The sequence below is a fragment of the Pungitius pungitius genome, chromosome 9, assembly GCF_949316345.1.
Source record: "Pungitius pungitius chromosome 9, fPunPun2.1, whole genome shotgun sequence".
Taxonomy (NCBI): Eukaryota; Metazoa; Chordata; class Actinopteri; order Perciformes; family Gasterosteidae; genus Pungitius; species Pungitius pungitius.
The window spans coordinates 5,128,551-5,139,374 of record NC_084908.1 but is presented as its reverse complement, the minus strand read 5'-3'; the positions used below and the strand labels follow the sequence as shown (position 1 = coordinate 5,139,374).

Sequence of the window (10,824 nt, the reverse complement as noted above, 5' to 3'; positions counted from 1 at the left end):
AGGGGGCAAGTGTGAGGAGAAATTAAAACGAGAATGCAGAGCAGAGCATGACAAAAGAAAAGGGAACGACAAGAAAGGCAAATGTAGAAGGACAGTTAATAAAGTAAGGACAAAATCTATTTCATTTCAGGTCTGAGCTAAATATCTGTTGTCTTGTTATTTTTTATTCCTTTTGCAAGCCAACACACGCACACACAAACACTTCTATGATAACACATTTTAATTAGTCACATGTGATTAAGTGTCAGTAAAATAATATAAAAAATAGTTTCAGGCTTTTTTTCCCCCTTCTATTGCAACAAGACAACAGTCAGTAAGGGCTCTTTTATTCCCAAAGCTGTATGAGCTCACAATTGGCACGTTTAAAAACTATTTTTCAATGCACTGTTAATCTTTTTGTTTATAGATGAAAAATATCTGTAATGCTTTTGGGGGCAAGTGAATGCGTTTTAACAGCTTGCTGGAGGGATTGCCTGTAAAAGTCTCCCACATAGAAGCTTGAGTGCTGAATCAAAGCGATTGATTCAGCTGTAAATGCATCAAAAGACACTAAGTATAACGCCGTCACAGATCATCGTGGCACCAACCCGTGCATGTAAGCTATGCAGCTACGTGTCATTGTTTGATCCGCTGTGACACTTTCATCCGCTCCCAGGGATAGTACGTGTGTTTGTGTGGGATCAGACATGGCAGTTATTAAGCTGTCATAGTGGAAAATAGACATCATACACGCCATGGATGGAATTCCCAGGATTCCCTCACAGGCTGCTGGAGGCTCCCAGAATGCATCTGTCGGGCTCGGAGACTGCTGGGTTTTGGCTGCAGGGGGCCGGCCTCTTAGATCTGGCCCTGTGCCAGAGAGGAGCGTTGAGTTTCTGTTACTCCGCACAATCACAGGTGGGGAAAAAACACATCACCTCCACTCCACCCCTTTAAAATGAGTTTCTTAAGTAAGTAGTTTCTTCAGTTTCCACTCTCCCATCTCCTCGCTCCCTGACATAAAGCAAGTGGAATGAGCCACTCCACATTGTGTGTTTGCCTCTGGCCAGAACTGAAAGAACCAGCCAGGGCAGTGTATTGCGCCCATGTGTGTTGGGACTCCTAAAGATCATTATTGTCCATGAAAACGTCACCAATGCGAGTGTCGGTGGATTGATCCCTGGCCAGTGGATTTACAGGCATTTCTGAATCTATCTGTATGTTGGCATCCATTGAAGGGAAAACCCTGATGAAAGAACACTGAATCACGCAGAAGGGTTTACGTTGGGAATAGATCTAATATATCCTTTCGATTAATCTGAGCCGCTCCTCCCGGGATACTTTGAATTCAGATCTCCTTTTTTTTCCCTCAGCCAACAATAAAAATAAAGGAATTCCCCAGAACTAGAAACTCATAATATAAAGTGAAAAGTCAAGAGCAATTTCTGTCAAAAGCATCACAATCCTGCACAACGATTCGCAGGGAGAGATGCTGTTTTTGGCATAAGCTTCATGATACACAACAGGAGCCTGTCATCAAGCGACAAACGCCCATTATGAGCCGTCACAGTATTCATACTGAGGTGAAATGGGTGTGACTTCCAACTGGCAATGACTTAAAAGAACAAAAAATGTGCAACAGAACTCCTTTAACTCCTCCCAACCCCGCAAGCCAAACCTTACACGCAAAAACACACACTCTGACACACACACACACATTCAACATGTGAGTGTGTGTGTGTTAGAGCGTCCTCCCTCCCTCAGTCTCCCCATGGCTGGTTTGGGGCAGCAGCTTCGCTCGCCGCGGCGGGGCCGAGCTCTGGCTCTCCTCCACCTCATCGGTCTGCTGTACCCACCCTCGGGTGCTCTTCCCTGGGATACCGGAGCCAGCCCACCCATTCTGGAGGTAGGACATCCACACGGTCATGGAAACAATTATATTGTTGTAGAGTTTGCAATTGAATAGTTTCTGGGATCCGTGTTTGTGATTCATTTGCATAATATGCACATTTATTCATTCATTACAACTTAAATCCTCAAGTGGGGAATAACAACGTTACTGACAACATGATCTCTTATTGTGATCATTAACAGATCAAGCCCATTTAGAATAAAAGCAGTAAAAAGACAGAACCAGACATATGAGATAGACATAATTTAAAACATGCAGATTTAGAGACTTGTGGGGGAAGACCAGAAAGGCTCTATGACTTTGGGGCTGTTGGAGAGCGGGATGGATACATGGGAGAAAAAGTGGTTAGGTTTGGAAACACATACCAGTGAGGGTGAAAGCCATGCCGCAGTGTCTGCAGGGCTATGGCTTTGTGCGCATGACCATGTGTGTGTGTGTGTGTGTGTGTGTGTGTGTGTGTGTTGGCAGAGCTTCCGGGTGGTGAGGGGGAATTTCTCTAGGACTTTCTTGCGTTTTGGTTACCATAAGATCACAGAGATTCCTGCAGGAGCCCGTGACATCATCATAAGGGAGACAGTGAAGAGCCGAAACTACCTGGGTACATACACACAAACACGCTAATGTTTTCCCCATGGCAAACACTACACTAATGCACAAACGTGGTGTTTTTTAACTCTAGCTCTGCGGACCCAAAACGGTCTCTCTGTCGTCAATGGCAACTGGGTGATTGACAGGCAGGGGAACTTCACTGCGGCGGGGGCACAGCTGACGTACCAACGGCCCAACGAAATCCGATCTCGCAAAGGAGAGTCCATCACGGCAGTGGGGCCGCTGACTGAGGACCTGCATGTTTATGTGGGATTGTTCAAATTCACACTTGACACAAACCATCGTACTAGTACTACAACGATGAAATACCCCCTCATCCATCTCTATTTCCCACAGCTGATCTACCAGCAACCAGGTCCCAGTATACACTACGAGTATATCGTGCCTTTAAGGAACACACGTCCCACTACTGACCCGGAGCCACCTTCCGACGACTTGTCCCTTGGTGAGTGCACACACATACACACACACAAACATCCACGCAGACTCGCACTTCTTTAGAGTGACCCTACATGACCATGGTGCACTTTTACATAACACATAGCAGATGCAGACTCTGCGTGTGTATTAACACCAATTGTATTATTTTCAGCTAAATCGCCCAGTACAAATTTGATTAGAATTGATGCCGGCTGTCGCAAACTTTGCAAACTTTGCTTCGACAAAGGGATCTTCACCGCACATGGAGACAATCATCAGACGCTTGGGCCAGATTTGAAAAAAAAAAAAAGGAGAAGCAGCCGACCAAATAAGTGGAACACAGCAAACAGGGGATCCTCTAAAAGTCTCTATAAATACACACACCGATCAAGCAGAAGTGAATGAGCTGGAATTAGTGGAACCGCCTGCGTGTACTTGACATGTGGTGGTCCTTTAACATTAATGTATTGTATGTCCTTCTAGGCCATTAAATTACTTTGCTATCCAACATTCCCAATTACCTCAATGTCAAGCTTCCATCACTTGAATTCTTTTTTCTTGTAGCTGCAGCAGCAGGCCCATCCCACTCAGTTGAGAAGGACCAGATGAACCATCGAAGGGAGAACAACCACCAAGTTGAGATGGTCCACCAAAGTGAGAAGATCTACCAAGGTGGGAAAAGTCCCCAAGGCGGAAAGGACCAACAAGATGAGAAGGGCCTACCGAGTGAGAAGAATCACCAAGCTGAAGTCCCCAACAATGACATCATCAAAGAGACACAACACCCTAACCTGGTTCCCTCGGACCCTCGGCCCACCTACGTATGGACAAAGAGTGGGCACTCAGCGTGCAGCGCCACCTGTGGCTCAGGTGAGAAAGCACATTAAAAGGATTATTTGTGCCCCTTAGTGTGCAGGCAGGCTTACATTAAAAGGGACATATGCTCATTTTCAGTTTAATACTTTGGGGGGTTTATTTGGGGTTTCTATTTGAACACATTTACATGATTTAAAATAATTTAAAAAAATCATCTCTTGAGGGCTGGTCTCTCTAAGTCCTAAAATTTGAAATATGCATATACATCGCCATATTATATTATTATATTTTGCACAAAACCCACATCCCTTTGCTTAATCTTTCCTCTGTTTGTGTGTGTGTGCCAGGCAGGCGTCAGTTACTCTGGGGGTGTGTTGAAAGGGACTCAGAGACAACTGTTCCAGCTGACCTTTGTGACCCCGCCCTTGAACCAACGAACCAGGAAGAAGTCTGCAGCGACCAGCCCTGCCCTGCGTAGTGAGCAACACACACACACACACACACACACACACACACACACACACTTGATGCATACAATGGTCGTGAAACAGAAGAATGAGCGTTAGTTCCACATGGAGCCGTTACTCTCATGGTGACGCTTTCATCGGGTTTGTCGCCACAAGTCAAAGTCAATCAAAGTCAGCACACCAGCGCTCCCCGATTGCTGACGGTTTGAAAGTAAGAGAGAAACATCTGACGGTTGTGCAGCAGAAATTGTCTCATTTTGCTCGGATGGGTCTTTGATCTCCTGTTTTTAATACCCCTGATAGACCGGGGTCAACACACCACTCAATATCACTGGTCAAAATGAGGATGAACTGCAAACTGAGGAATGTCTTCACATCTCATTGCAAAACCACATCTTTATGGCCCCGTTGTGTTCTTTATTTCCTCTGAACTCCCCCTTCCCTTCTCCTTGGCCCACAGCTGGGACCTGGGGGAGTGGTCCGAGTGCAGCAGGAGGTGCGGACCCGGCACTCAACACCGACAGGTCATCTGCCGCCAGGTCACCCACGTGCGCGCCAACGGCACGGAGACCTCGTTGGCCGCGGCCGAGGAGCTGTGCGGTTCCCCCGACAGGCCGCCGACCTCGTCCACCTGTCAGCTGAAGATTTGCAGCCAGTGGGAGATGAGATCTGAGTGGAGCCCGGTGAGACCACACCCACGCACCCCCCAGCATAACTCTTTCAGTACTCGCGTGTCCTCACTCCGCCTGTCCCTCCAGTGCTCCGTGCCGTGTGGAGTGGGCCAGCGCAGCAGGCAGGTGGTGTGCGTGAGCAATCAGGGCGACGTGGAGGAGGATGAGGAGTGCAACGCCAACCTCAAGCCGGACACGTTGCAGAACTGTGACATGGGAGCCTGTGCACGCAGCTGGTTCACTTCACTCTGGAGCCAACGGGTAACACGCTTCCTGTGGGGCGGGGGGGGGAGTGAAATCACATAGTGGCCCTGATTTAGAGCGTATTTGTGTGTGCGATATCCTTCAGTGCTCTGCGGAGTGCGGGCAGGGCAATCGGACGCGAACGGCGCTGTGCCTGATGGATCACGTCACTGATCTCCCATTGGACGGCTGCGAAGGGGACCGCCCACAGGAGGCCACGGCCTGCGAGTCAGGCCCCTGCCTGGGTCGCCTGGAGTGGTACACTGGCGCCTGGGGGCAGGTAGTTGACACGCAAACGTTGACACGCACACACACACACATATGGACACACACTATGAAGACGTCCATTTGAATTCGATGTATGTATGTGTGTGTTAAGTGCTCGGCAGAGTGCGGGAACGGCACACAGACCCGGCCTTCGGTCTGCATTTTCAGCATTGACGGTCGTGTGGCGGTTGCAGATCCAGCAAAGTGCTCCAGTCTGTCTCAGCCAATCACAGCGCAGCCCTGCAGGCTGAAGCCATGTGGCGTCCAGTGGTACGTCACGGACTGGAGTGCGGTGAGTGTCCTGCCACCGTGCAACAATCAACCCCTTGTACACTGCCTCAATAGTACCTGAGAGATCAGTCCATACAAAAACATCTGGGCTGGGATTCAAGGGGTCAAACCACCTGCTGAAGAGTGAAGCAGTGGACCTTCAGTTGATGATGATGATGATGATAATGAAGGGGTTACTTCTTTGTTGGAAAGTTGTTTGGCAAAAGGACACTCAAAAACAGTGGCGCCCAGATGAAGACCTTCACATAAATTTATTTACACTATACCTGCAACTCTTCCCCCTCTCTCTCTCTCTCAGTGCTCACGCTCCTGCGGCGGGGGCTACCGCGTGCGCGAGGTGCGCTGTCTCGCGGACACCGTCATGCCCAGTGACAGCTGTGACCCTGGTTTGACCCCAGAAGGCCGTGAAGAATGCAACAAGCAGCCTTGTGGTGTCGAGATAAGTAAGTGTGCAGGTTTTATTATATCTTCCGCCACAGAGGACTCAGGAGAGGCTGTTTTGGGAGGAATTCTGTTGATGCTGTTGCCATGACAATAGCCTATCGCCCCTCACAGATCCATCGTGCAGCGACCAGTACCACAATTGCCCGGTGGTGGTTCAGGCCCGGCTCTGTGTGTACACCTACTACAGGAGCGTCTGCTGCTCCTCCTGCTCCCGAGCCCTGAAGTCCTACCCGAGCTCACTTCTAAAGAACCACATCGGCCGGTGACGCCGCCGTGTGAGAGCACGGCCTGAACCGTGGTGACATTTGATGATGCACTTTGTGGTTTCTTGTGTTATTACAGATGATATGGACATGGTTTAGCAATGTGATGTTTACCTTAAACGTGGCCCAGCGGATAGCAGATAAGATCTTCAGTTCGAACCCTCGCTCCGCCAGTGTCCATGTGCTACACAAGTGTAGTCTAAAACTCTATGAATGGGTGAATGATGACGTGTTGTTAAAGCATGTGGTCAAAAGACTAGAAGTACAGTCCATGTACCAATATAATATAATCCAAACAATTTGTATTCAAGCTGATCTTAAATAGTTAACAGTTCATTTATACCTCCATACGGTGTGCTGCTGGGCAATAAAAGTGGGACTTGCTGGAAGAGTTACAATGGCAAGTGACATATTATATTAAAGGACAGTTCCACAATTTTTCAAATCTGTCTTGATGGATTCTGATTTGGGAAACTGGGGAGAGTGATAAAGTTAGCCACTAGTCCCTTTCTTTTAGTAAAGTCATTACTGGGCCTGAGTCTAATCAGCGACTGCTTTCTGTTAGGCAGTGCTGTTGGCATGGCAACTACAAATCAACTTTTTCAGCTGGTTAAAAATAAATCTTAGAAAAAAATGTTTCCTGTTGTCGTGAAAGCTTTGTTTATACCAGAAAGTATAATTACTTCCCTCGAAGCATACTGAGTCTGTTCATCACTAAGGAATAACTTTTGAATTGTTTTTTAAAGTCATCTGTATGTTAAATACAAAGCAAGACGCTAGCTTAGCATAGCTTAAAGACAGGGCTGGACTGGTAATCGGGCATACCGGGCAAATGCCCGGTGGGCCGACGCACTTGGGGGCCGGTCGATAGGCGTATACAATTTTTTATTTTTTATTTGTTTTGCTTTCGACCGGCCCATAAAGCAGGGACAGCGGCCCATTGGTTTATTTTCAATACTGACACTGGGCTGGCCCAATCGTCTCTTAGCAGGCTCCACCCCTCCCTCTCCGTGTGTCAGTTAGACGCATTCAGTGGCTCAGAGCCAGAAAGAAATGTGTGGATTAGGATGGAGAAACAAAAACTTAAGAGCAAGGGGGGTGCGGAGAAATTGCGGGCCAAAAAAAAAAAAATCTAGAGGTTGATGCCTCAACATGTTAAAAAATAACCTACATGTTTAGTGCTGTAGCTTCAGTTTCCAAAACTACTACAGTACCTGACGACATGTTGCAGAAACCAACTCTCCCAACCCCAAATCAGGGACACTTTCGCGGGGTGTCGGGGGGGTGCTAGCAGTCGGCGGCCGGGCTGGCACAATCTATTTTTTCTTTGCAGCGCCAGCCTCACTGCTCATTTCAACAGATAGGACAGCTCTCACCCGGCACCCGCGCGCACACTGGTCTGATGCGTCACAGCTTCACAACAACCGGGAGTTTTTTGCGCGTCATTGACTTAGCAGGCTGTGATTGGAAATCAGGAGTGGAGCTGTCAACCAAAATTGCCCATAATTCGGGATGTCCCGGGTAATACGGGACATACGGGTGTTAACTCATTTAATGAATATTATAATAAGGCAACAAACATAATCGTTGTCGGTTGTTGCTATTATAAAGTCTGAGTGTCCGGTTGTCATTTGTCAAATTGTCACTTAAAAGTTACTGCAATGGCCACTCAGCTACAGTCAAATAACACAGCATAAGCTATTTGGCACTGTTTTTGTAGCTAGCAGAGTTGAGAGTTCACATATTCAATTGGAACTTGGGATATTCTAATGTAAACATTTAAAACTCATAACGGCCCCTTCTTCTCTAGAAAAAACCTTAAATGATGCCATTTGATTATTTTAATTAATACTCGCCCACAATGAGTTACACTTTAGGAGAGGTAGCTAACGTATGTTATTTGGGGGTTAAAAACCCACTTTGCATTTTGAAAGCTGTATATTCAACTAACTAGATATTTTCTAATGTTTCTTCTGAATTTCCAATATCATTAATATGCAATATTACGGCAAGTGAATACTCTAAATTTGATATACTATCAGGACGTTTTGTGTGAGTAATTTGTTTGTATAGGTTTTTTATGGGAAGTATCTCAACAAATAGAGGTAAATGTTGTTTGGTGTCATAATCAGACAGTTGATGGACCCCATTGACTTCCATAGTATTTTTTTTTCCTACTATGGAAGTCAATGGGGTCCATCAACTGTCTGATTACCGACATTCTTTCAAATATCTTTCTTTGTGCTTAGTAGAATAAAAAAATCATACAGGTTTGAAACAACTTAATGGTGAGTAAATGATGACACAATTTTCATTTTTGGGTGAACTATCCCTTTAAAACAAAGTAACCTATACTTGCAATTGTAAACTGGTCCATGGCACTTACAGTAGTTCTCAGCTTTGTATGGGTTTTTGGGAACGGAACAGTAGATATGCATATCTACAGGGACCGCTAAGGATAGTGTACTGGTTGGTGGTTGTGTCCGACCGATTGTGGTGGGCCGGTCTGAGCAAAAATGCCAGGGCCCTTTTTTTGTCCCAGTCCAGCCCTGCGCATCGGCGTCGAGTTTTCACTCCACATCGGCGGCGAGTTTTCACTGTAGCATCCCTTCAACCTTGAAGAGCTAAGGCTCTCTTAGCAGTTGTGGCACCTCTCGAGGCACCGGTCCATTTAGCTCCCCCGACCGAGGGACCGGTGTTACACCAAAATCTGTGACCCATCAGAAACTGTGACCGCAGAGGGCGCTGTTTCACATTGTCTGCTTGTGCGTGCTAGACAATGGAGGGCGGAGAAGAGCGCCTACGCAAGCGGCGTAACCGTTAATACATTACGTCCACGGATGAAAGCATCATCAAAAGAAAGAACTAATTAATAAATGAGTCAAACTTCAAAATATTGTATGGGGTTGTTATTTCATCTCTTCACATTACTCTGGACACATATTTTCTTATTTGGAGCCTTCACAGAGCCAGTACCTCAGAGGTCACCATATCTGACAAGTAGCAGCCGTCAGAATGTGTGACCCCACTATAACTACTCAATAAATGAGTCAAAATTGAACGCCGTTTGCGTAGGCGGTCTTATGTTTTTCGCCGTTTTCGCCCTCCATTGTCTAGCACGCACGAGCAGATGATGTGAAACGGCGCCCTCTGCGGTCATTGTTCCTGATGGGTCACAGATTTCGGTGTAACACCTGTACCTGAACTCGTGGCACCGCTCGAGCTACCTCTCTTGACCGAGTAAACACACGGGGCAGTTGCCACAGAGTCGAGGCAGTTGTGCTGGGTTCTGAAGGCCCAAGGGAGGTCATCCTTTGTTCTCGTCCAGGCAGGAAACGGTGAATCAAAGAGTCAACTAGCTTAGGTTTTAAAAATCAAAAAGTATTTAATAACTAAACAAAGAATAAGGTCTACAATTACAAAGTGAAATACAATGTGAATAGTAGTATATTTTGCGAAATAGAGAATTCTCCGACCAAGTCAAAGGTGACTTATCAGAGCGGCTGCAGGAAGAATTCTCCAGTTCTTCTCCCAGTTAATGTAATTTGAAGACTCCCGGGGGGGCTGTCTTTTGGGTGTATTTGAATGTCATTGGCTCCTTCTTCAACGTATCTCCTCCTCTCAGCCTTTTTACGTCCAGGCGTGAACCGCTGCAGTAACCTGAAACCCCTCTCTGTCTTATCTATCCCTCACATTCCAATGCATTCTATGTAGAAACATTTTGGATTTATGCCTCAATGAGTGAATATAACATAGTATACATAATTTGTCTTGATCTTATACCTAATACCTGACAGGCCAAAAAAACTCCCATCAAAAACCCTCTTTTGGGGAAAAATGGGAGAAATCCATAAAGGACGGCAATTAGCTTCCGTCCGCAGGTTTTCCACAAAAAAATCCAAACAAAATGTCAATACAACAGTTATTTAACTTCAATGGGTTCTTCTGAACATGAATACAATATTGAACAACGGTTCTGTAGATTGGGGGGTGGGGTCACAGGCAGACACAGCTGTAGCGGCTGCTTCTCTGTTCAAAGCACGAGGCTCTGAGTCGGGATGAGCTGTGGATCTGCGCTCTGACGCGCTCCGGCGCACAGTGGAGCCCAAAGAGGGAGAGGACTATATGAGGGTCATTGTCTGACCACGGGGTTCAAATGGACACTGTCGGGGCTTTCGCTGCCTTCAGTCACAACACATTTTCTATACAATTTTGTGTGTACTTTGTGCGGGCGTGTTGTTACTCAATACACAGAATTCGCCTTTGCTCAAGATGCCACTTTATTAATCACTGACACAAAGACGGATGACGTCACTGCAGTGTAGCCTAAATAAGTCCCACTGCATTGTAAGTGCATGTGTGAAACTCAAGTCAACGTTCTGTCCGCCATTCTATGTACGACACTGCCACCTGCTGTTCAAACGCCCTCACTTCAACCGGCA

The 10,824-nt window shown here is 46.6% G+C and overlaps 1 protein-coding gene across 1 annotated transcript; it reads left to right on the top strand.

Moving 5' to 3' along the window:
* Positions 1-1,750: 1,750 nt before the first annotated feature.
* Positions 1,751-7,018, top strand: adamtsl7 (ADAMTS-like 7). Its single transcript, XM_037471319.2, has 12 exons — positions 1,751-1,885; positions 2,360-2,489; positions 2,571-2,746; positions 2,837-2,945; positions 3,485-3,790; positions 4,084-4,213; positions 4,664-4,886; positions 4,962-5,135; positions 5,224-5,397; positions 5,497-5,676; positions 5,974-6,118; positions 6,231-7,018. Exons 1-12 carry the CDS (start codon positions 1,751-1,753, stop codon positions 6,383-6,385), a joined length of 2,037 nt encoding a protein of 678 aa, XP_037327216.2. The 3' UTR covers positions 6,386-7,018.
* Positions 7,019-10,824: the final 3,806 nt, after the last annotated feature.